Source organism: Aethina tumida, chromosome 2 (assembly GCF_024364675.1).
Source record: "Aethina tumida isolate Nest 87 chromosome 2, icAetTumi1.1, whole genome shotgun sequence".
NCBI classification, from domain to species: Eukaryota; Metazoa; Arthropoda; class Insecta; order Coleoptera; family Nitidulidae; genus Aethina; species Aethina tumida.
The window spans coordinates 31,682,825-31,707,613 of NC_065436.1; the positions used below are offsets into that span (position 1 = coordinate 31,682,825).

Consider the following 24,789-nt stretch of genomic DNA (forward strand, 5'->3'; position numbering starts at 1 on the left):
TAATTTCGAAAAGCTTTTGTTGTCCGTGGCTTCTGCCGCCATTTTCGGAATTAGATTTCCGAATCCTTCAAAGTTGTTCGAGCCCGCGAGAAAATTTAATTTCTCGTTTTTTTTTTTTTCATTTTGCTCTCGCGTAATTAAATCCGATGGGATTTTAATTGTTTGTTATAAGATTTACTTAAAAGTTATCGAAGAGTCGAAATTGCATTTTCATCGTCAAACGGAATTTAACGAGCGACTGAAATTCATAATGACGAAGTTTTAATCGATTTAATGCGTTCAATTATGCCGTCAAACAATGCGGACGGTAAGTGATTTTTAAACGGATCGGGTTCAAGTATTTTATTGGTCCGTCGGGATTTCGAGATAACATTTGACGGGGTCTATCGGTTTCTAAATAGTTCGTAAAAAAAGTACTTCTTTTTTATTAAAAAATTAATGTTTCCCACAACATCATTAAAACTATAATATAATTTTCTTGGTTTAGAGTAAAATAAAGGTACTTCCCTGATGTTTATTGTTTCTAAGGAGTTTATAAAGAAAAAAATATGAAAATCACTTTTTTATTTTAAAAAATTTCTTGATTTAGTGTGGAATAAAAGTACATTGCTATTTAACTATTTTTAAAGAGTTCAAAAAGAAAAATCATAAAAGTTTCTTTTTTATCGAGATTAGTGTTTTTTTCAAGATTTAGTTAACACTAAAACAATAATTTTTTTGATTTAGAGTTAAATAAAAGTACTTCTTTGATGTTTACTGTTTTTAAAGGAAAACATTTGGAAATTACTTATTTTAAAAAGTTACTTGATTTAGAATGGAATAAAAGTACTTCCCTACTATTTAACTGTCTTTAAAAAATTCATAAATAAAAATCAGAGAAGATTATTTTTTAGTGAGAAAGTATTTTCCAAAAACTAAGCTAGTAAAAAATATTTAAGATTAGTGTCTTTTACAAGATTAGTAAACACTAAAACAATATTTTCTTGATTTACAATATAATAAAAGTATTTCCCAGATTACTGTTTCTAAAGAGTTCATAAAAAAAAAATATATATCATTTTTTTATTTCAAAAAGTTACTTGATTTAGAGTGAAATAAAAGTACTTCCCTGCTATTTAAATCTTTTTAAAGTATTCAAAAAGAAAAATCATATAAATTCTTTTTTAGTAAAAAAGTATTTTCCGAAAACTAAGCTAGTAAAATATTATTTAAGATTAGTGTCTTTTACAAGATTAGTAGACACTAAAACAACAATATTATTGATTTGATTGTTTCTAAAAAGTTTCTAAAGGAAAAATATAGAAATCATTTTTTCATTTTAAAAAATTACTTGATTTAGAGTCGAATAAAAGTACTTTCCTGCTATTTAACACTTTTTAAAGAATTCATAAATAAAAATCATAGAATATTATTTTTTATTGAGAAAGTATTTTCCAAAAACTAAGCTAATAAAATATTATTTAAGATTGGTGCCTTTTACAAGATTAGTAAACACTAAAATAACAATATTCTTGATTTAGAGTAAAATAAAAGTACTTGATGTTTACTATTTCTAAAAAGTTTCTAAAGGAAAATTATAGAAATCACTTTTTTATTTTAAAAAATTACTTGATTTAGAGAATTCATAAATAAAAATCATAGAATATTATTTTTTATTGAGAAAGTATTTTCCAAAAACCAAGCTAGTAAAAAATATTTAAGATTAGTGTCTTTTACAAGGTTAGTAAACGCTAAATCAATAATTTTCTTGATTTAGAATAATATAAATTTCCCTGTTTACTGTTTCTAAAGAGTTCATAAAGAAAAAAATATATAACACTTTTTTTATTTCAAAAAGTTACTTGATTTAGAGTGGAATAAAAGTACTTCCCTGCTATTCAAATGTTTTTAAAGTATTCAAAAAGAAAAATTATATAAATTCTTTTTTAGTAAAACAGTATTTTCCAAAAACTAAGCTAGTAAAATATTATTTAAGATTAGTGTCTTTTACAAGATTAGTAAACACTAAAACAATAATTTTCTTGATTTAAAATAATATAGTACTTCTCTGATTTTTACTGTTTCTAAAGAGTTCATAAAGAAAAAATTAAGAAATCTCTTTTATTTTTAAAAAATACTTGATTTAAAAGTACTTCCTTGCTATTTCATTTCCTCAGAGTTCGAAGTGTAGGTTTGCAAAATAAAATAACAGTGCAAGAAGGTTCATTTTTGGATAATAAACTTTAACATATAATTTCCTTCTTAACGTATGTAATGTTAAAGGAAACTTTATATGCAATTTATTTACTGCACATTATACACATGCATGAAAATAAATTCACGATGTGAACTCTTAAACGAAGTTTAATTCGATTCGAAACTTTCAGCAACAACAAATTAATACCCGACAAACCGAAGGAAAATTATCCAAACGTACCAAATAATGTGTGATTCAAGATCATAAATGTAGTTGTGAAGTCTCTCGTAACTTCCAAACGTCGAAAGTTATTCAAACTTCATATTTACACAGGTAAACCAATTTTCATCTGTGCAAACGCGAGCACTCAGTCCATTGTTAAAACAAATTGCGTTAAAATTGATTCGGTTTAACCGCCACCCCCTCCGGTCGGTGGTTCGAGTCCTCACCTGCTCTCGAAAACTGATTTGGATCGCTTTTGTGACACGAACCGTCCCCGCGAACCATAAAGATCACAATCGTTGACAGAAATTAGAGGGCGAACACACTCGAACAGACAATTTTGTGTGGATAGCGAAATCCATGATTGGAGATGAGTCAGTCGTCGCTAACACGTCTGGTGTTTTGTCTTGATTGTGCGTGGACGCCCGACGACCGAATGGGGGGTAAGAGCTGTTGAACTGGAAGTAATCCTAATATGGATTCCATCTCGGGTTATTCGAATTGTGGGTGCATCCGTGATTACTTTTTATCCACTCGTGGGACGCGTTCAACCAATCCCAAAAACGGTACAAGGGAGACAATGGAGTGTGTGCTCTTAACGAAAACAAAGTGTAAAGACAACACTCGAGTAGAGGAAAAAAGGAGGAGTGATATACGAAATTGTATTTAAAATGTAGCCGCTGAGTAATTTTCTTTGTTTCCATTCGGCTGACACGTTTCAAGAAGACTAATGTCGGACATTAATATTTGCTGATTCACCGTCCGCAAAAAGGAAAAAATCGCTGGTTCGGTCACAATTATGAATACACGTACAAATGGCCAAACATTTTGTGCGAGACAAGTCGCAGGGACGTGAGACTATGTGTTCCGGGGGCTAAATGAATTTTACCCCTAAAGGTTGGGGTTCCCCAACCATCAACGGTGTTGTTCCCGACACAGTTTTTAGTTTATTGATCACGAATTTAAGACATTATTTCAATGACAATCGAGTTTATTAAATAGTTAATTAAAAATTTGGAATTTTCAAAATGTAAATGAGGAAGCGACAATTATAAGAATAAGTTTAGTTGAACACGTTCAATCATGAAGAAAATCTGAACATTATTTTTTCTAAAATTTTGTTCTGAAGAAACTACAACCCTTCAAATTTTAATTTCAAAAATTATTTTTTATTCATTTTTGTGTAACCTTTCGTATTTAAATTTGATATGAGATTTCCATATTATTACAGTTACTGGGGGATTCTACTCTTTTTCTCGCCCTATTTTCTACGCCACTGAATATTTTTTGAAACTATTAATCTTTGCATATTCTTTGCACAATTTAGAAGAAAAAAAGGTACTCTTGATTATTGTTGATTAAGCCAGCCATTTTTTTAAATTTTTCAGTTTTAATATTTGAAGTAAATTAAAGAGAACATTAAATCTAAAATATCTCAAAAACGGCTGTTATACTCAAAATTAACTAAGTACATTTTTTCTTTCAAATTTTGCAAAGATTGTAAAAAACTTGATGGTTTTAAAAAATATTCAGGATCACCGAAAATATTTATTATATAATATATTGAATAGACTTGTATTTTAAGATAATATATATAAATCAAATTTAAACACTATTGGACTAAAGATTACAGAAATATGAGAAAGAAACAATTTTGTAAATTTAAATTTGAGGGGCTATATTTTCTTTAGGGCAAACTTGAAAAAAGCTTTTAATCTGAAATATCTCAAAAAAACTGCTGTGATATTCAAAATTAATTAAGTATATTTTTTCTTACAAATTTTGCAATGAACATGAAAAGCAACAAATTTAAAAAATATTCTAGGACGTAGAAAATAGGGCAAGAAAAACAAAGAACCCCCTACAATCTCCCAAATTTTGACCACTAATTTTAAAAACACCTTGTGTACAATAGTAGTCATAATTACAAAATAGAGTTAAAACAACATCAGTAAATTAATATTATATTAACAGTTCACATTGCTGTAATAATGACCACCACTATACATGTCTTTACATTGACAAAGTTTAGATTGATTCCCTCCTTCCAATCCCGCCCCCTTGGACTTCTCCAATACCCCCAGGGAGCATGCAAATTTGGCCGTCATCCCGGCAGTTAATCCCCCCGATCCGGGGACCCTAAGAAAACGGCGTACCACCGTCAAAATTTTTGCACGGGGGCCATAATTGAGTAGTGTCCTCCCCCACTATCGGGTGCTGTCAGGATTGATCGCAACCGAATAATTCATGGAGGGTCGGCACTGTCTTTTTTGACTGCGGCGGAGAGGTCCCACAGCATTGGATTCCCATCACGTACGCAGATGAAAATATGGCACAACACTGTAAAACGTGGACTCGCCGAAGCCGGAACACGGACGGAATAACATTTCTGTAACGCATGGGAAAAAAGCGACGTTTCAATGTTACACTTCTGCACCCTTAAGAAGTACAGTGCCGGAAAAAAGTCGATAACTATTCATAGCCATCGGTCTCTGACGAATGATCCAAATCTGAAAAACTTACGATGATTTTTTCGTACAATTTTTTCATCCCATGCTCTTTGGCTTTGGCATATGTACAAAAGGCATTAGACCGACCCCCGATTTAAATGGCAGTTGCAGTATTGCAGCCACGTGCCGTAACAAAAAATCCCCGACAATGTTTGGGGTGGTTTTTATCTGTTGCCGGCGATAAAATGAAGACATTAAGATTATCCAGTTTATTTAATCGTTTAATTATTTGATTGGAGCGGGGCGCAACTTTACGACGTGTTTTACGAGCCGGTGCATCGGGGATGCAGTGTGAGGTCGTCCGGGGAATACCCACATGCAGGGACGGTGTTAATTCCCCTAATAGTCGACTTATTGGCGTTTTATTTTGTTGTCGCTACTTGTTTGAGGCTACGACGTTTTTTGGGTGGCCAAAGTTGGAAGGCACCATCCATAATAGATAGTTTGTTGGCAGATTACTGCGGGAACTCCGATTTTCCAACTACGAGAGTTTGGAATATTTGTGCCATAGGGAATTACACAAAAAACTAAAGTTTCGTACTAAATTAATCTTCTGCTTAATTAAACTTATTTTACTTTTTATTTATTAGTTTCAATACGATTTTCTACGTTTTCTAACTGAGGCTGTAAACTTCTTGTAGTCACAAACCGTTGTCTCAAAGTTAAAAGTCAAAAAACAATCTTGAGCAGGAGTTTTCGGCTATTCTGCGAAAACTCCAACCTTCTTCCACTTAACCAACCTTTTGGGCACATTCATTTCTAGATTACCGTTGCCTATTGACAATTACTGAAAATTAAAATTTATTTATTCGTTCACTAATTTTGAATACGCCAAGGAAGGTGGAAGTACACTAAGAGGGGACCCACCAAATACAAATTAAAGTTTTATTAATTTCTCAGAGAATTTGGTGATATATATTATACTATTGATTAAAAATTTCTGTTATTGAAGCTGTTTTGTTAATTTATGCATTAAAACTTATTTTGATATTTTGCAATTTTAGTAATAATTTGTCCACCTCAAAAAACTTGTAGTGTTCGCAGAGAACTGGAGGAAAAATGTAAAAACAATTTGTAGAAATAATATGAACGGTGCTTTTTCGTGACCTCATTAATGGCGACCCTTATAATAATTGGAATCGCCTTGTAAAACGAACGTTAGATTGTCATCCAGGCAGTAATTTACTGGTGTTTCCCACTCGCTGTGACATATGCATTTGTGCGTGCAATATGTGAAATCTTAGAAACGGTCCATTAGACCATCAACGAGCCACTCCATCATTGGAGGCCATGCCCTCGACGGCGTGAACAGATGTAAATCGAGACCCCGACGTCACAACCTAGGTCGACCTTTTCCATGCAAACACGATGAAAAATTTAGGATTGTTTATAACGCATAAATCACAGGGCCTTCTGGTTCAACCGGCTAAATTTAAATTCCCGTCTCGGATTGGGGAGGATTGGATTGTGTTATTAGGCTTCTGCTTACCCGACGTCTAGATGCGACCGACGGTCTTGGGAAATATCCTGGAAAGAATGGAACATTCGTCAATAAATACTGTCAGGTTTTGAATGATTAATTGATTACATGTTGAGTCAGCTACGAGATTTATCGCTATAAAATGTTAACACTCGACTAAGTTTATTCAATGCTGAAAAGAGGTAATTTTGATTACCACTAAATTACTGCTTAACTTAAAAGGGCTTTTCTTGTGCGACTACATCACTCTTATCTAACGTAAACTTCTGCAGAAATTCAAAGTGACAAGTGCAAATTTCGGCCATTATAAGTCACAAAAAGTTTTAAAAGAACATTATAGATGATGATTATCATCGAGTTACAGAATGGCGAATACAAAACTTCGTAAAAAGTAAACTTTAAAATATCCCATCGATTCGGAGGCGACTTCCGCTGACATTTTCAGGTCGTAATGTGCAATTTGTAAGTTCGAAGTGCGGATGGATTTTTACAAGAAAGGAAATAATTTTCATAATCTGGCAGGGTCATAAGTCTGTCGTCGACATTTACCATGCTGTTTTTGATAAATTTCAGCGGGGAATTTGGATGACACTCGAGCCGCTCACCCTCCTTTAATATTTTCTGTTAGGCCGGCGGAAGCGGTTCGTCCTCTCTCTGTCTTTGCTTCTTTTTTCCGTACGGGCTTTCGCTACCGGCGTCTGGGGGTGAGAAGATGATTTGCTTTTGTAAATATGCGCCTACTGAAGGGGCATTACTGGCGCCTAATGTCAGGTACACAAAAAATATTTAGAACAGATGATTAACACACATTTGATCATAATTAATGTTCTCTAACACCAAAACAAACTGTCTAAATATTGTTTTAAGAAAGAAAGGTTAATTAGAGACTGAGGCTAAACAATTAATAGTTTCCTTATTGAGAAAATTAGTTTCTTAAACAAATCCTATAAATATTTATTACTGTGAAATCGGTGTGAAAACTAGCTGCATAATTTCCGCTTACGTTACGAACGTAATGTGAGGTGCAGACAAATGGCTTTTCAATCTTGCGAATGAAATTATCATTTTTTACACGCTCACACGATTCAGCATCGTTTACTGGAAGTTTTACATCAAATTACACGACATGCAGACTATTTATGATCTTGCACGTAATTCCTGGTAAATGATAAGTAAATTTATATTTGCATGGTTTTAATGTGCGAATATAAATTGTCATCCATCACAGGAAATGGTGTGATAGATAAAAAATTCGGTACATCCTCTAATTAATTCATATCAAAGTCGATAAACTCAATTTTATAATTAAGGAAGCAATTTCTTTTTAGTGTTATTTTAAAAATTAGTTGGCGGATAATCGTGGGTTACGTAATTATTTAGGAGTTTTAAGGAAACACGCGACTAGTTACAAAATGAAGTTTGTGCGTGCCGTAAAAACTACAAGTCATTATGTTATTAAAAATGTATAAAATAACTAATGCATTAGCCGATACGATCGACCACAAACTTTAGCTCGTGTTCAGCGGTTTTAGTGCCACGATTCATACATAAAACAACAAAAATTTGTATTTCGATTTACTTGAGACGGGCCTTACAAATTGTCCTTTTTATGTTTTATACTTCATAAGAATAAAACACTTCATTAGGATTCAAAGTACTTGAATATGCTTTTAATATCTCAAATATGTAGATGATAACTTTTGTTATTCTTATCTTCTATAAAGCAAAAACTAGAGAATCAAAGAAGAAAAATGTATGTATGAATAGAAATGTTTGATAAACTTGTAAACTTTTATAAAGACATTCAAATAATTCTCAGATATAATTTGTTAACTCAGACATTGATTTTCAGATACCCCTAAAAATTAATCATAAATTCACTCTTTATAAATACAAAAAATTCTTAAGATTCAAACATATCATAATGAATAATTGATATAATGTATATAATAATTTGATTCTTCAAATATGTAAGTTATTATTTTTAGGCATTATAATAATTGTATTTATTGTCGTGTCTTGTGTCAAGACTATTATTTATTAATATAATTTTATAGCATTTTTTCACCCTTACGGTCATTTCAAGTAATTTTTATTCACCAATTTATTCATAATGAAGAATCGAGAAGAACATAAAACTCTTAAAATAATTCACATAATGTGTATAATGAATAGTAATTACATTCTTCAAATATGTAAGTTGATATTTTTTCAAATATAATAGTTGTATTTATCCTCCTCTTCTGTGCCATAACATAAGTAAAAGTAAATAATGTATTTGTTACTAGAATTGAAGTTTTTAAACCTTTATAAAAAGACTCTTAAATATTAATCTCAAATAATTCTTGTATATTAATTTATTAAAATAATCTTAATTCCATAATTTACCACCACAGTTTACAAAAAAATATTGACTTTCAATTACTCAAAACAATCATAATAAATTGTTCTTTTTACATTGACCCATTGTAAATATAAAACTTTTAATTAGAAATTCCCTCAACACTTCAAAGTTAAAATAAAACAATGACTTTCAGTTACTCATAAATATTTAAATTATATAAATAAATAGTAAATATTCAAATTTTCATTAAGGTTGCTAAATGCAAATATTCTCAGACATAAATTCGTCAAATTTGTGTTATTTCAAAACATTTACGACCAAACATTTTACATAAAATAAAACAACAGTATTTACCTAAAACGGCCATAAAAATTACCCTATTCAAGGTTTTTGTTACTATAAACTCTTAATTATGATTGAAATTTACAAGAAAGTTTAATGAATGGCAAAAATGATAGTTATGGGAAAATTCCGCAAATTTGTGTTACTTAATCAATTTATTCATTTGAAACATCAAATTCACAAATACTTTTCGGCAAATAATTCGCCGAATTCGCCATTTCCTCAGTCATTCAATAAAAAATGGAACTTTATCGGTACGAAAACGACCCGGCAAAAAGCCCAAGAATCCGTGTTCCGGTCATGAAATAAAACTCGCACACATTTCATCGTGGCCGTTGATGCGGCACACGTGCGCCACTACGATGCCGGACGGGGGTCAAAGTTCCGGTTTGATTGATGGCGGTCCCGTACGATAACGGCATCGAGCCGGGATGGCAGGACGCGACGCATTCCTGAACGCACCGCGGCCGCCTCGTTACCGCCATCGAGTGCATGCACGGTCCGTCATCCGGGGCGGCGGCGGTGGCGGCGAATTATTCCGAAATTGCGTCGGACACCCGGAATTTTGGTTGGGGACGTGGTCAACGGGTTTACGATGTCTTCATTGTTGTGTATTTTCGGACACAATTGAGGAATGTTTCTAATGAAGTTCTTATCTAAATTCACTAAATATACTCAGTGAGTTTTTATTTTAACAAAATTGTGTGTCTGTAACAGAAGAAAAAATAATTTTAGAGGATTTGTCTAAGAGTTTTTGTGCTACATTTGCAGTCTCAACGCAGTTTATCCATCTTAATCCATCCATTATCTTAACTAGCGGTCCCATGCCAAACCCAGGAAAACATCCCCAAACCATAACGTCTCCTCGCCCATGCTTCACATTTGGTTTAGTGCACTTGAGATTATACCTTTCATTAACATTAAGAACATCAAAAACGTTGCCCAAAAAAACATTCTCCAATTTATGTTTCCTCCTACACTACAAAATTTTCGAAAAATATTAGAGTGTTCTAAAGAACGACAGCTTTTGGATATGGAATTGAATGAGATCCTCTTCATTTTTGAGTCCTAATTGTGCTTGGCCACGCATCACGATCGGATGTTAGAAGACGATAAACCCATTTGCTGCCCGACCAATATTCCAATAAGATAATGCCCAACCTCACAATGTGAAGGATACTTTGGAGTGCTAGCAAGATTCCTATGTAAATTTTTTTACTTGATCAGCAAGATCTTCGTATTTATCTCCCACTGAACATATGTAGGATATCACAAGTACTAAACTTCCCCCACAGTCTTTGGCGGACCTCCAGCGTCAAGTAAAGGAAACATGAGAGAATGTACCAAAGAATTGACTACCTTATTAGATCATTGCCAAAGCGTGTCAAAATGAACTCATTATCATTATTTCAAAAAATGATACTGATCAACTCGTCCAATAATTTTGTATCGGGGTAATTCATCTGGCCTCACATGTGTACATAAATCTTCACGATAAAACAGCTCATAACTCAAGGTAGTTTCGACGTACGAAGAAAGAATACACCCGCACGAAAACAATATTAAAATCACCTTATCTCAAAGCAAAACTGAAACTTTCCAATTCCGCAAACTTCCATAATTCCCCGGCTCGAACGCGGGCGGCAGTTTCAAAGCAAAACTTCCAGTTTATTTTCTTTGCGACCGTTTCAGCGATTTTCCGCGCATCAAGATTTATGGTAACGTTTGCCGTCAGAATGTCTCGAAGATTTTATTTGTGATATAAGGAATAATGGGAAAAACGCTGACTCATAATGGACACTTTTCCCTTTACTGCACCGTCCGATATAATGATCGATGGACGCAATGAATTATCGAACACGTTACTTGCGTTTTTCCACCCAGTACGGGAAATAACATGTATTTATTATGCGTTGAAGAGTTTACCAACACCTGGATTAACAACAAATGCAAATACGGTAGCGCAGTGATAAGAGCTGTTGTGGGCTCAACGTTCAATAAGTTTATTGTGTTTGGCCAAGATTTTACACACCCAAGAACACACAATTTCCCAAGCACAAACGCAGCAGAAAATGTAAATGTTCAATATTTATCTATTAGCGTTTGTATTTTTTATCAAACAACACCAAGTCCATAAAACCATAAATTATACGTTCTCACTTTATTTAATAACGTTCAAATTATCAGCCAGATTAATTAATATGAATTGCTAAACAAATATTGTGTTTAATTAATGGGGTTTTGTTGCTGTTAAATAAATTGTTTGGTTTATCTTTTCGTTATCTACGAGTTACTGCTCTTTACAATATGTAATTATTGCTAATTGTACTATTTATATTCCGTTGTTGTCCACAATTGACTTCACCTTCAAATATAACACAATTAAACTAAAATTGTACATAAAATAGAATGAAACTCAAATGACACAATACTTGAAGAACTTAATGAAAATTTTCATTAAATTGAAAACCGTATGAAATCCTATTAACATTTTAACAATTTCGAAACTTTTATCGATTGTTACAATATGCAAAATTAAGTTCAACAAATTTAATTATAAACGCTTGTATTTCAACTGCCATTTCATTTACAATATAGAAAAATTGCATGAAGTAATCATTGAAATTCACATTTACACGTTATTTTATGTTTCAATTATTGAATAAATTTTATTAAAAGGCTTGTCAAGGGTAAATTATCACGTAATTTGCAAATGTATTATTATTAATTCAAAAATAAACATTTTATCTCTAAAATTACTGTTTTAATTAGTGTTGCAGTAAAATTGTAATAGAATATTCCGTGTTAAAATCAATTTGCACATAAATATTTATTTATTTTCTATAATAAAAAACTCTCCATTAATGTGAAATTGTTTTGAACAAATCGTCTCATTTTCCTTTAAACAATATACAGTATTGTTTCCTTCTCGTACAAATGCTTACATTTCTTGTTACCTAAATTGTCCGAACAAACCGGGAGAGATATAAAATTCGATTACTTCTTTTTGTTCAATTTGTACTTGTTTCAGTTTGTCTGCTTTGACGAAGTTCATCTCTAGCTTCCAATTGTTCTTGGCGGATTTTACTTGTTTGCGGTTTTTATAGGTTTGTTAATTTAAGGGTAGCTTATGTTTCTTTTAAATTGAGGCTATTCAATTTCAATCAGGAACTTTAATTAATTTTTTGTAAAATAAATGTTTTATTGTATCTGATAAATAGAAACTCTTAAATCATGATAAAAAATGTGACTTTTTTTCATATTTTTGTTCATTTTTTGAAAAATAAATTTCTTATCGTATTTGATAAATATAAACTATTAGAGTTGCTACATTATATTATATGAATAAAAAAATTTGAAATAATAACTAGGAACTTAACTTACGATGAAAATACATATTTTCTGCCATAGTTTATTTCTTTAAATTATCGTTGATAAAAATTTTCTAATGATAAATGGAAATTCATAAACTAAGAAACAAATATTTTTTTGGCCTGAGAATGTCCTATTTAACAAACTAATGTAGATTATTTAAAAAAAAATGTTGAATTACATCAGCAACTTTTAATTCATGATAAAAATTCTGTTTAGTAGTTCTGTTTTCTTAATTTGAGGTTGTTCAAGTTGAAGATCTTCAATTAATTTTTGTGAAAAATAAATGTAATTTTTTTAAATTTGAGTGACGAAAAAACACATTTTTATAGTAACTAATTTCTTTAAATTGACGTTCTATTTATTTTAAAAATAAATCTTGTATTGCATTTGTTAAAATAGAAATTCATAAACTAAGAAAAATATTTTTTGTTCTGAAATCCAATTTGAGAAACTATAGTAAATTACTTGAAAAAAAATGTCACATTTGTTGTCATAGTTTTGTTTTCGTAATTTGAGGTTTTTCAATTTCAGGAACATTTTTTTAAAAATAAATGATTTTGTTGTATCTCATATATAGAATTTCTTCAGCTATGATATATAATTTTTGTGATAGTTTGAGGAACTTTTTTGTATTTGATAAATAGAGACTCTTAATTTATGATAAAAAATATCATTTTTGTTTTATTTTTTTGGTTATAAAATTGAATAACTACAATAAATTAAATGAATAAAAAATTTTGAATAACATACTAAATAGACTTAAATTATGACGAAAAAACATATTTTTTGTAAAAGTTTATTATTTTAAAATTACGTTTTGTCAATTTAAGAAAAATTTTGATAAGAAGAAATTCATAAACTAGAACAAAAATATTTTTGTCCTGAGGATGTCCAATTTGAAAACCTATAGTAACTTACTTGAAAAAAAAAAATGTTGATTTACATCTGATAAATAGAAACTTTTAAATCATAAATAAAAATGTGACTTTTTGTTTTAGTTTTGTTTTCTTAATTTGAGGTGATTCAATTATGGAAGCTTCAATTCATTTTTTGAAAAATAAATCTCATAAATAGAATTTTTTAATTAGTGACAAAATTATAACTTTTTGTGATAGTTTGAGGAACAACTGATTTTTGTGAAAAATAAATTTTCCTTTTTGTATTTGATAAATAGAAACTTTTAATTTTAGATAAAAAGTATAATTTTTGTAGTAGTTTATTTTTCTTTTAAATTGAGGTTATAAAATTTAAATAACTACAATGGATTATACGAATAAATAATTTTGAATTACATCTAATAAATAGAAACTTAAATTATGACGAAAAAACATGTTTTGTCATAGTTTATTTTAATGTGACATTTTTAAATTTAACTAACTACTATTTATTTGAAAAATAAATTTTATACTGTATTTGATAAGTAAACATTCATAAACTAAAACAAAAATACTTTTTGTGCTAAGGAATTCCAATTTGAGAAATTACAGTAGATTAGTTGAAAAAATAATCTAAATAATGATAATAAAGTGACTTTTTGTCACAGTTTTATTTCTCAAAATGAGGTTGTTCAATTTGAGGAACTTCAAATTTTAAACAAATAAATGTTTTATTAAAACTCATAAATATAAACTCTTAATTTATGACTACAAATATAATTACTTATGAGTTTTGTTTTCTTAAATTGAGGTTATTCAATTTGAGTACAATATACTATATTAATAAAAATTTTTGAATTATACCTAATAAATAAAAACTCTTATTAAATCGTAACAAAAACACATTTTCTGTTATAGTTTGTTATTTTAAATTAACATTGTTCAATTTAAGTGTCTGTCGTTTCTTTTAAAAATTTAATAAATAGAAATTCATAAACTAAGACAAAAATATTTTTTTGTGCTAAGGATGTCCAATTTGAGAAACTACAGTACAATATTTGAAAAAAATGTTGAATTTCATCTGACTTTTTAACATAGTTTTCTAGCTTTCTTAAATTGAGGTTGTTCAAGTTGAGGAATTTGCTTTTTTGAAAAGTAAATGTTTTTTATATCTAATAAATAAAATCTCCTAATTTAAGAAAAAAATATATAAATATTAAAAAACATTGTTATCATAGTATATTTTTTAAAATTTGATGTTTAATTTGAGTAACTGCCACTTATTCGAAAAATAAATCTTGAATTGCATCTGATAAACAGAAACTCTTATTTTATGGTAAAAACTGCGATTTCTGAACGGATTGAACAACATAATTGGATAAAATCAACACCTGGAGCGTCACAAAAAAAGCCCTCGACGATGCATAATGCGATTCCGACTTTAACGATCGTAAAGCTCGCCGCCGTCTCCTTGACGACTCGCGGCTGTGCCGGCATCTCCTAACCTAACTAAACAAACCGACATGCATCGACACCGACCTGCAAAAGTACTCCTCAATTAAGTCCGGCTCATCCACCTCACACACCTGACCCGCGTCCGGGTCCCCGTTATCACTCACAATCCACCATAACCGGGTCCGGTTATTTCGACGGGAAACCGACGAAAAACGTCTATCGCACCGCGCCGCGACGGTAAACAAAGCAAATGGCGGCGTCGGAATCGCGTTTACCATCGCGACGGCCGACGATCGATACGCGACGTATCTTACAGTCGGTCAGATGGGGCGTCGCGACGCCGCCGCGCTTTCAGAGCTTCGGGTCCGGTTCATGGTTCAGGTGGTCGGGCGGAAGGGACACATGCGTATAGACCCGTCAAGAGCAGGTTGAATGTTAGTTTTGCAGGGAGTTTTACGATTTCGCTACTCCGCTCGCCCGTTAACCTTTTTCGGTTTTCTTATTGCTTTTCCTTTTTTTATATAAACAGAGACACAAGTTATTACTGGGATTGTGTCTCTATGTATTAGGTTCTCTGACCTGAAAGGAGCATAATACTGAAACATGAAATTTGGAAAATAGAAAATATAAATGTCTCATCTACATATATATTTAAAAAACAACAGTAATTTTAACTAATTTCAAAATATTAATGTCAAAAATTAACAATCAAAATGGAAAATGTCGTCAACAATTATTGTTATCCAGAATTACCTAGCGTTTATTAAAGAACAAAAGTGTGTAATTTGGAATCTTAACATAGATAAATTAAAGAATTTTAATGGCACAAATATTTTTGACCACTAGAATAGAATTAAATCCTTAATTAATTAATTGATAATTTTTACTAACTCCTATATACTCAATTTATATATCTCAGAAACTAATAATTAAATTTTGAATATAATTTAAAAAATCTCATCAAAAACTCGTGTTCATCAAGAATTTCGACGCTCCCATTAATGAAGAAAATAATATAAATTAATATGTAAATTCTACATATATAATAAGAAAACTCCCTAAACTACAATTTTTAGATAGTTCTAATACTATTCTTATATTTTTCATAAATTTATCACAATATTTTAAATTAAAATCCAAAATCTTATCAAAAGTTTTTATTCATCAAGAATTATGTTACCCTCATTGCAGATAAAAAGAATTGAAATTAATAAGAGAAAAATAATTTATATGTAGGAAGAATCTTTGACGAATAGGAATAGTTAATTGATGAAGATTTAATAATATCAATTCTATATGAATCTCAGCTCCATTGCTGATTTATTTAAGAATGCTTACTAAACCATAATTTTAACTATTTCCAAAAATATTTTTTTTATATTTCTTAAAAATTAACAACGAAATTAAGAAATACAAAATGCATAAAATATTATCAAAAGCTCATGTTCATCAAGAATTTTCATCGTCTTTATTAAGGGTGAAAACAATACAAATTAATAAGCAAAAATTAAATATGTAATAAAGAATTTTAGGCAAATAAGTTCTTGGATGAAACAAAAATCTTTAACAGGTAGAAATATGTAATTGCTGAAGATAAAACTATATAAAGTCTACATAAATCACATATGCCAAAGACATTCGAGAAAACTCACTAAACTACAATTTTTAGATATTCCTAAATACTAATCTTATATTTTTCATAAATGTGCTATAAAATTCTAAATTAAAATACTAAAAATCTCATCAAAGGTTCTTGTTCATCAAGAATTCTGTTACTCATATTACAGCTGAAAGGAATTAAAATTAATGAATAAAACATAATATAATAGGAAGTAATCTTGGATAGTTAAGTTCTTAAATGAGATTAGAATTTTTGACTAATAGGAATAATTAATTGGTAAAAATATAATAATATAAATTTCGTCATAGGTTCTTATTCATCAAGAATTCTGTCACTCATATTACAGATGAAAAGGATTGAAATTAATGAATAAAACATAATAAAATAGGAAGAAATATTGGGCAAATAAATTCTTAAATGAGACAAGAATCTTAATAATTGAAATAACTAATTTGTATAGATATAATAATACAAATTTTGTATAAATCTCACATCTAGAAACACAAAAGAAAACTTGCTAAACTATAACTTTTATTAATTCCTAAATATTATTTTTATATTTATGAAAAATTAACAACGAAGTTGAGCGTACAATCCGAAATGTTCATCGAAAATCTTATCGCCTTTATTAAGACTAAAAACAATACAAATTAATGAGTAAAGACTAAATATGTAATAAGAATTCTTCCATAAATAAATTATTATATACCTATGACTAATACAAATAATTAATTGCTGAAAATAATATTCTTACAAGTTTTTTCTTAAATTAAAAAACAAAGTTTTTTCAAATATGGAAGTAAAAATTAAATATGTAATGAGTAAAGTTGCTAAATAAGACTTTTTATAAAACATAAATCTCATATTAACACAAAGATATTAAAATATCCAACAACGTATATCCAATTAAAAATATGTACAGTAAATTCTTCATTTAATTGACTCTTTTGGCAACGAAAATGTAATTTCCCAAAAATAGTGTCCGCATAAAAACAACATCCCATCCGTCATAAATCGACTCAATCTCAATAAAACCCCGTCCACTTTAATCGTGGTCGTCATCCTTTCGTTCTGAGTTTTAGTGCACTGCAATGGCAAAAATCATCTCGGGTTCCGGGATCGTGTTTGTCGCGCGCCACTTTTATGAAACCTAAAATTCAACTTTACGATCCATATAAATTAATTAATTTGTTCAACAACCGTACGCCAAATTAAATTGTCGATTCCGACACGATACATCGCATGATCGTGCAAGCAATCGAAATTGCGGCGATGTTAAGTGGCGCTCTAATTTAAGACCCATAAAAAATTATATGATTATATTGATTTACGGTACGACAATAATAATGTCGCCTCCATTTTATACACTTATCGCTCTGCGAGTGTTTTATTTATGAACTGGGCAATTAATACAGACGTTTATTTTATGATGCACTTGCCGGTAATTTATTGGGCAACATTGGCAATGAATGTAATTGTTTACGAGCTGATTTGGTTTATTTTCGGGGTTCATTCTTTCAGGGATTCTATGTCGAATTCTGTGCAAGACACCAACTCCTCGTTTTGGTAAAGCAAAGCTTGGATGTTCAGCATTCCGTACATGACAAAAGGCAGACCAGTTTCGTTGGAGAATATGTGGAAATTGTTCAGTTCATATTCACCCTAAAATCGAACGAATTGTTTCATTATTATCACCATTAGTTATAATACGCACCGGAGGAATTGGACAATTCTTGCCAATCTTCAAAGTCTCGCTGATTATTTCCCAAGCTTCGGGCAAGTAATCGAAAATATCTGTGCAAAGCACACCGGCCAAATCGAATTTCATCCCATCAGTGTTTTCTATGTGTACTTTGAACTAAAAAAATAGCTGCAAGTAGTAATTTCACTAAAAATAATAAAGGGGAAGACTTACGTTAAACGATTCGTCGAATTGGGTCTTGAGGTTGACTTTGGAGTTCATTACTCTTCGTCCATCCACTTCTTTCAGTTCGACTTCAGTTTCCAACACATTTTTGGCGTTCGGATTGTCCACGTCACAAAATCTGATGTCTAGCAAATTTATTTGTCCAACCTCGCCATATTGTGCCTTTACCATCGGTAAAATGATCAAAATTATTCCTGCAAAGAACTTCATTGTTGTATTGAAGTATTTAGAGTAAATTTTTAGTGTTTATATTATAATATTAACGATATAAAAAATTATAAACATCGATTACAAGACCTTGTTGAGGGAAATTCATTTGCCATGTATTTAATTAGGTTTGTTCATCAACAGGAAATGTGATACAAGCTATCGTGTCAAAAACGTATCATTAAAATGTTTGTAACAACTTTTTAATTAATTTTTTTGTTTTATTCATATATACGTAATTTAAACCAACTAAATTTCGACTTCTCGAGTCAAATTAAAAATAGTTTTTGTACTAAATAAAAATTCACAGATTTTTTTTATTTTTATTTCTTTATTTATAATTTTTATCATTTTTTCAAATGAATATATTTTTTATAATTTAAAAATAAAGAAAATATTTTATTTATATATTTTCACATTTTTATCAAAACAAATATTCTATTTAAATATTTTTCACATTTTCACAATCTATCCTATCAGAATTATGCTACTAAAATTATTCATAACTTTTTATTATCATAGTTTTTATTTATTTTTATTATATTCAAATAAAATTGTATTTTTTATTCTCATTGTTCATTTATGTTTTTATTTTAATATATTTAAACCAAGTAAATATTTTGTTAATACGTTTTTGTTAAGACATTTATTAGATAGTTTATAATGTAAATGATGTTTCTGTTGTGTCAAATATATATCCTAAATTGTTCGTAAAAGTTTTTTGACAGTTATTTAAACACAAAAAAATATAAAAAACTAAATTTCAAATTTTTTAGTAAAATTGTTTTTATATTATATTACACTTAATTCTCTTTTTATAGGAGAGTTACGTTCCCAAAAATTCTTGTAAAAAGAAGGTGTAAGGTGTAAACAACATTAAACGATTCTTGTTATATGAGTTTATTTATTTCGTGCTTACACATTTTAATTCATTAAATATATTATAAAAAATCAATTATACTTTATTAGATTCAGTAAGCCAATAAGCTTTTTATCAAATAAACGATCCTGGATGGAAATAGTGAAACATTGTTTAATTGCTCTCTTTATTTAAAATAGTTCTCACACATTAATTTTTTGTATTAACCTCATACTGTTTACAAAGAATATTTTGGTCATCTTCATTATAGATCTTGAAAACAATCTGAAAATTTCCGTACAACATTGAAGGCAGCGAAACATCTGACACAGACGCCTCGAAGTTCTTTACAGAATACTCGCCCTAATAACAAAATTACATCAATAATTCAATTAGAAAATTTACAAGAAACTACCTTTGGAATAGAACATTTCTCTGAGATGGGAGGTGAAACTTGCTTCCTAAGATTGTCCCACAGTTTCTCAATGTACTTTTCAACGTACTCACACAATGTTCCTTCCACAGAATAGATTCCTTTTTTCAAATTCCCTGCCTCCCACTTGTTTAAAACAAGTGAAAACTAAACAGATCTTTGTGATTTTTGCGTGATAATTACTGATTTGGTATGTCTTACCGTCGCTTTATTCAGATCCATGTCATTTGGTAGGTCCAAAGTAAAATCCAAAGCTTTATCACCATTGTCATTAATATTGTGTAAAATAGCAAATTTATCGACTTTCTGTCCGGTCACTTCGCAATCTGAAATGCTTATGGACTTCATTTTCACTAAAGGACTTGTCTGAAATTTATAAATCATTATATGTTAACATATGTTAATATATGTTAAAGGTTTTGTTATAAGTATACCATAAATCCACATTGTACATCATAGAAACTGATCGCCAGGACAAACAGGATTTCAAACTTAAACATCGCTACTACTATTTTAAAAAACTGTGAGGTTGCTCTTTTTATTATTTATTGACTAAGGTCATGTAAAAAAATTGATTAATTAAATTAACAGGAGTCTATAAAAAACATATTAAACATAAACATCGATTTTTATTCATTACACCTTTCCATTTTTTATAATTTTATTTCAAAAAACTTGCACCAGACAATTTTAAAATTCGTTTTCTGAAAAAAAAACAAATATTGTTTTTATTCATTCTTTATTGCTATATATTTTTAATTTGGTGGTCTTGATTATTGAGTACTATCAACCTCGTAAACTTTACATAATATGTTCTCATCATCTGAATTGTACAATTGTAGAGACAATTTGAACTTTCCGTAGAGAGCTGAAGGAAATTCCAGGTCTTCTATCTGACTCTCAAAATTTCTCAACGTGTACATATTCTAAAATTAAAAAGGATTATTTAATTAGTTGGGATTGTATATTCTAATTTCACTTTTGAAAATATATACTCGTGTTCAACTTTTGGTGTTATTTGTTGCCTGAATCTAGCCCAAAGTTGGGGAATGTATTTGTCCATGTACTCATAAAATTCCCCTTGTACATTGTAAACTCTTTCCTTCCAAGTTCCCCCATCCCATCTTGCCACATCTAAATTGAACTAAACAAAATGTCACAACAACAAGTACGATGTGTAGCAAATTTACCATTATTTGTGTTGCATCCAAATCATAAGGTAGGTCCAAGTTCAAGTCTAGGGCTTTGTCCCCATTCTGATTAATATTATGAAGATAAGTGGTCATATCCAAAGCCGGACCATGTACTTCACAATCTGTGAGGCTGAGTGACTTAAAAGTTCCCATAGGTGCCGACTATAATCATTATTATTAAAACATAAATATGTTTTTTTTTGTCTTTACCTACCTTACAGACTACATTGGAGTAGCTAAAAGCCAAAATTGCAAGCTGAACTAACATTATTACAGGATATAAATTTGTTTTCAATCTACAGCCAAATTTATAATGACCTGCAATTGCGTGATTTTATTTGGTACACATTTAATGTTGTTATGTTTGAGGAAATAAACATTACATATAAAATTTTAATTAGGTTCATGCTTCTATTATAAATTGAAATTCAGAAATGTTCATTCCGTAAGCAATTAATTACATAAATATTTTATTTAAATATTCTTGAAAAATCGTTTCATTTGTTGTAGAGAATAAATGATGTTTATGTTGTTTATTTTTAAAATGGAAGTGCTTCTTCATCAAAATTATTTTTTTCATATATTTGTCTTATTTCTATTTTGCATTTTTTTATAAAATATATAAATAAAGTATCATTTTATGTTTCAAATAATTGTTTTATTAGCATAATTTTCATATTTTTCGTCAATACATCAATTAATAGGAAGTTATTTTTGTTTACTTGAAGATTTAACATTATTTATATAATGTATAAATAAAATATCTATATATGTTTCAAATAATTGTTTTATTAGCATAATTTCATTATTTTTCGTTAATACATCATTGAGTACTCTCAGCTTCGTAAACTTTGCAAAATATATTTTCATCCTTGGGATTGAATAACTTTAAGGTCAATTTAAATTTTCCATATAATATTGACGGAACATTGATGTCGTCCTTCTCAGCTTCGAAGTTTGTCATCTTATATTTACCCTAAAAACGAATACATGATCTTCCGGAATCTTTCAATCGAAACCTGAATTTCACCTTAGGTACTATGCAATCCTCTTCAATTTTCGGTACTATTTTCTCCTTCAGTTTAGTCCAAACACCAGGAATGTACTTCTTCATGTACTCACAAAGTTCCCCATCTACGTCGTAAATTCCCTCCTTCCAAGCTCCATCTTCCCATCTGGCCACATCTAAATTGAACTAAACAAAGTGTAACAACAAGTACTAAACATAGCATGCACTCTTACAGTTATGTCAGTTGCATCAAAGTCATCCGGTAAGTCTAAATCGAAGTCAATGGCTTTGTCTCCATTCTCGTTGATATTATGAAAATTGTTGGTTAAATCCAGAGCTGGTCCAGTCACATCACAATCTGTGACACTGAGTGATTTAATTTTTCCCATGGGTGCTGACTAAAATTATTATGTCATTAATCAAATTTAATAAATTTTATGTATTTTTGTATTGCCTACCTTACAGTCACCACTGGAAAACAAGAAGAGACCCAGTATTGCGAGGTGAACTAACATTGTTGCAGGATACAGATCCTTCATTAACCTGCAGCAAAATTTATATTGGTCTAAAATTGCGTGCAGTATGATTTTAATTTAGTTAAATTATATGTTGTTATATTCTGGATACAAACTTTGCACACTAAAATGCAATTATGTGCATGCTTCTATCATAAATTGAAATTAAAAAATATCAATCAATATCAAACATATAATGGCTCAAATTGGTAATTTAAAATCATTTTTATTTAAATTTTAGGGAATAACTAATAAAAAATTACTAACTAATAAAAATTACAAAATAGCAAAAGAGAAATAATTTTAAAATGAATATTTGATTATCATCTGTTAGTACGATACATTATTAAAACAAAAGCATATGATTCAAATCAATTCTTTATTAGCATATCTATATCATTGTCAATGTATTAATGAGTACTTTCAGCTTCATAAACTTTGCATATTATATCCTCATCATTGGGATTGAAGATCTTGAATGTTAATTTGAATTTTCCATATAAAATAGCCGGTAAGTTCATGTCACTCTTCTCAGCCTCAAAGTTTCTCAACTTGTACTGACCCTAAAAACAAATAAAGAATCTTTTGGATTCTGTGTGTTAAATTCATGAATTTTCACCTTTGGAACGACGCACTCCTCTTCAATTGGGGGTACAACATTTTCCCTTAATTTGTTCCACACTCCGGGAATGTATTTCTTCAAGTAGTCACACAATTCACCTTGTACGTTATAAATTCCTTCCTTCCATGAACCACCTTCCCATCTGGCCACATCTAATTGGAACTAGAAGTGTCATAAATAGCCACAGTGTGATTCACATATAATGTTCTTACTGTATATTCACTTCCATCTGCGTCATAAGGTAGATCCAAGTCAAAGTCCAGTGCTTTGTCTCCGTTTTCGTTAATATTGTGGAAATTGATGTTTGCATCCACGGCTGGACCAGATACGTCGCAGTCGGTGATGCTTAACGATTTAATCTTACCCATAGGTGCAGACTACAATCTCAATGATTATAATTGTTTATCAAATAAATTATTACATATACAACATACGAAACAGTCTACACTTGAATAACAGGCGAGTGCCAAAATTGCAAAGCGGATTAACATTGTTAATATTGCTTGATATAGATACGTGGTGGACATCGAAATTTATATTGACCAGAAATTGCGTGCAGTGTTAGAATAATTGGATCAAATTTATTGTGATTATATTTCAGTAAACAACTATTACATCCAGACATCCAATTAAATCCAAGCATTTGTAACTTGATAATCAAAATTGACACAATTTATAGCATAAAGTGTATCTTTCTTGTTAAATAGCACTTATTATTAATGTCATCTTCTAACAAGAATTTCTTAACAAACTATTAATGTAAATTAAATATTAATTATCAATTAAGATCTGTTAATTTAATAAACTAAGAATTATTAATGAATTTTGTCGTTGTATTATATTTAATATTGGGGTATAATAATTTTGTCATGAATATTGTGGGACAGCATAGAATATTTGACAAATTATAACAAATAAAAAACTCTATACAAAAACATTATAAACACCAATCCAAAAAACAATGGTAAATATAAAATTTCATTAATTTCATAATTTCAGGAGCTTTAATTTTAGACACTCATGCATTTATAGTAATTTCCTTAACAGAAATATTATAATATACATACTTCAAATTTATCAACTGGATTATTGTTAATCTATGCGATTTAGTATAAGATCAAATTCCTTCAGATAATCTTCTGATTTTAGTTAACTAGCGGATACATCCATATTAGGGTCGGTCAAAAAAAATCTACTATTTTTTTTTTAATTTCGGATTCTGAAAAATTGGTTCCTAGGCACCTTTAAAAATTGCTCTCCAAAGATGAACTCTTAATGGAAGATCTTCCCCATCCTCCTCAGTTTTCCATTTTTTCTTCAGTTCCATGTGGTAAAATCCATATTTCGTCATTACTTGATCATACAGAAAATTTATATTTACATTTCTTGTAAACTTAAGGTGTTAATTGAAATTTACTAATTATTTTTATTTAAGTAACCCTTACAATTAGTGCTCTCATCTAACAATAAATTATTAACAAACTACAAACTAATATATTTTAAATTAACTTCCGGTCTATTGAAATTTAAGACCGTTTAAATTTACTTAACCGCAATTTTTAAAGGAGTTAATGAGTTTTTAATTAATTTTGCCATTGTTTTTTGTTTAATCTTTTGGTATAAT

General features: G+C 29.9%; 4 protein-coding genes and 1 long non-coding RNA gene across 5 annotated transcripts in view; all 5 read right to left on the reverse strand.

Moving 5' to 3' along the window:
* LOC109600447 (uncharacterized) overlaps positions 1 to 14,990 on the reverse strand; it is a 108,623-nt gene extending 93,633 nt beyond the window's left edge. Inside the window, exons 1-2 of the long non-coding RNA XR_007547321.1 lie at positions 14,864 to 14,990; positions 6,398 to 6,435 (exon numbers count right to left, since the gene is read on the reverse strand). This is a non-coding gene — a long non-coding RNA (uncharacterized LOC109600447). The remainder of the gene's footprint in view (positions 1 to 6,397; positions 6,436 to 14,863) is intronic.
* Positions 14,991 to 17,232: 2,242 nt separating this feature from the next.
* LOC109608019 (uncharacterized) lies at positions 17,233 to 18,510 on the reverse strand. Its single transcript, XM_020024463.2, has 3 exons — positions 18,316 to 18,510; positions 18,115 to 18,258; positions 17,233 to 18,062 (listed from the first exon to the last, which is right to left on the reverse strand). The coding sequence occupies exons 1-3, from the start codon at positions 18,496 to 18,498 to the stop codon at positions 17,910 to 17,912; spliced, it is 480 nt and encodes a 159-aa protein (XP_019880022.1). The 5' UTR covers positions 18,499 to 18,510; the 3' UTR covers positions 17,233 to 17,909.
* A 1,084-nt stretch (positions 18,511 to 19,594) lies between these two features.
* On the reverse strand, positions 19,595 to 20,326 carry LOC109600433 (uncharacterized). The gene is made up of 4 exons (XM_020016583.2): positions 20,261 to 20,326; positions 20,028 to 20,192; positions 19,809 to 19,973; positions 19,595 to 19,756 (listed from the first exon to the last, which is right to left on the reverse strand). The coding sequence occupies exons 1-4, from the start codon at positions 20,324 to 20,326 to the stop codon at positions 19,604 to 19,606; spliced, it is 549 nt and encodes a 182-aa protein (XP_019872142.1). The 3' UTR covers positions 19,595 to 19,603.
* Positions 20,327 to 20,557: 231 nt separating this feature from the next.
* LOC109608017 (uncharacterized) lies at positions 20,558 to 21,341 on the reverse strand. The gene is made up of 4 exons (XM_049962895.1): positions 21,234 to 21,341; positions 21,017 to 21,181; positions 20,806 to 20,970; positions 20,558 to 20,752 (listed from the first exon to the last, which is right to left on the reverse strand). The coding sequence occupies exons 1-4, from the start codon at positions 21,285 to 21,287 to the stop codon at positions 20,600 to 20,602; spliced, it is 537 nt and encodes a 178-aa protein (XP_049818852.1). The 5' UTR covers positions 21,288 to 21,341; the 3' UTR covers positions 20,558 to 20,599.
* Positions 21,342 to 21,788: 447 nt separating this feature from the next.
* LOC109608021 (uncharacterized) lies at positions 21,789 to 23,713 on the reverse strand. Its single transcript, XM_049963312.1, has 8 exons — positions 23,600 to 23,713; positions 23,378 to 23,542; positions 23,163 to 23,327; positions 22,957 to 23,106; positions 22,487 to 22,612; positions 22,262 to 22,426; positions 22,050 to 22,214; positions 21,789 to 21,995 (listed from the first exon to the last, which is right to left on the reverse strand). Exons 1-8 carry the CDS (start codon positions 23,690 to 23,692, stop codon positions 21,843 to 21,845), a joined length of 1,182 nt encoding a protein of 393 aa, XP_049819269.1. The 5' UTR covers positions 23,693 to 23,713; the 3' UTR covers positions 21,789 to 21,842.
* Positions 23,714 to 24,789: the final 1,076 nt, after the last annotated feature.

What these genes read in the sequence shown, in the direction of transcription:
- LOC109608021 (XM_049963312.1), bottom strand. Translation starts at nt 23,692, where the DNA reads ATGTCCACCACGTATCTATATCAAGCAATATTAACAATGTTAATCCGC. An exon ending in ATGAAGCTGAAAGTACTCAT is followed by an intron (nt 22,613 to 22,956) that starts TAATACATTGAC and finishes TAAATTAAAATC; the next exon opens with ATACTGCACGCAATTTTAGA. An exon ending in AGGATTGCATAGTACCTAAG is followed by an intron (nt 21,996 to 22,049) that starts GTGAAATTCAGG and finishes ATTCGTTTTTAG; the next exon opens with GGTAAATATAAGATGACAAA.
- LOC109608019 (XM_020024463.2), bottom strand. Translation starts at nt 18,498, where the DNA reads ATGGTAAAGGCACAATATGGCGAGGTTGGACAAATAAATTTGCTAGAC. An exon ending in AATTCGACGAATCGTTTAAC is followed by an intron (nt 18,259 to 18,315) that starts GTAAGTCTTCCC and finishes CTATTTTTTTAG; the next exon opens with TTCAAAGTACACATAGAAAA. An exon ending in AGAATTGTCCAATTCCTCCG is followed by an intron (nt 18,063 to 18,114) that starts GTGCGTATTATA and finishes GTTCGATTTTAG; the next exon opens with GGTGAATATGAACTGAACAA.
- LOC109608017 (XM_049962895.1), bottom strand. Translation starts at nt 21,287, where the DNA reads ATGTTAGTTCAGCTTGCAATTTTGGCTTTTAGCTACTCCAATGTAGTC. An exon ending in ACTCCAATGTAGTCTGTAAG is followed by an intron (nt 21,182 to 21,233) that starts GTAGGTAAAGAC and finishes TAATGATTATAG; the next exon opens with TCGGCACCTATGGGAACTTT. An exon ending in TGGATGCAACACAAATAATG is followed by an intron (nt 20,971 to 21,016) that starts GTAAATTTGCTA and finishes CATTTTGTTTAG; the next exon opens with TTCAATTTAGATGTGGCAAG.
- LOC109600433 (XM_020016583.2), bottom strand. Translation starts at nt 20,326, where the DNA reads ATGTTTAAGTTTGAAATCCTGTTTGTCCTGGCGATCAGTTTCTATGAT. An exon ending in TGGATCTGAATAAAGCGACG is followed by an intron (nt 19,974 to 20,027) that starts GTAAGACATACC and finishes AGATCTGTTTAG; the next exon opens with TTTTCACTTGTTTTAAACAA. An exon ending in AGAAATGTTCTATTCCAAAG is followed by an intron (nt 19,757 to 19,808) that starts GTAGTTTCTTGT and finishes TTTTGTTATTAG; the next exon opens with GGCGAGTATTCTGTAAAGAA.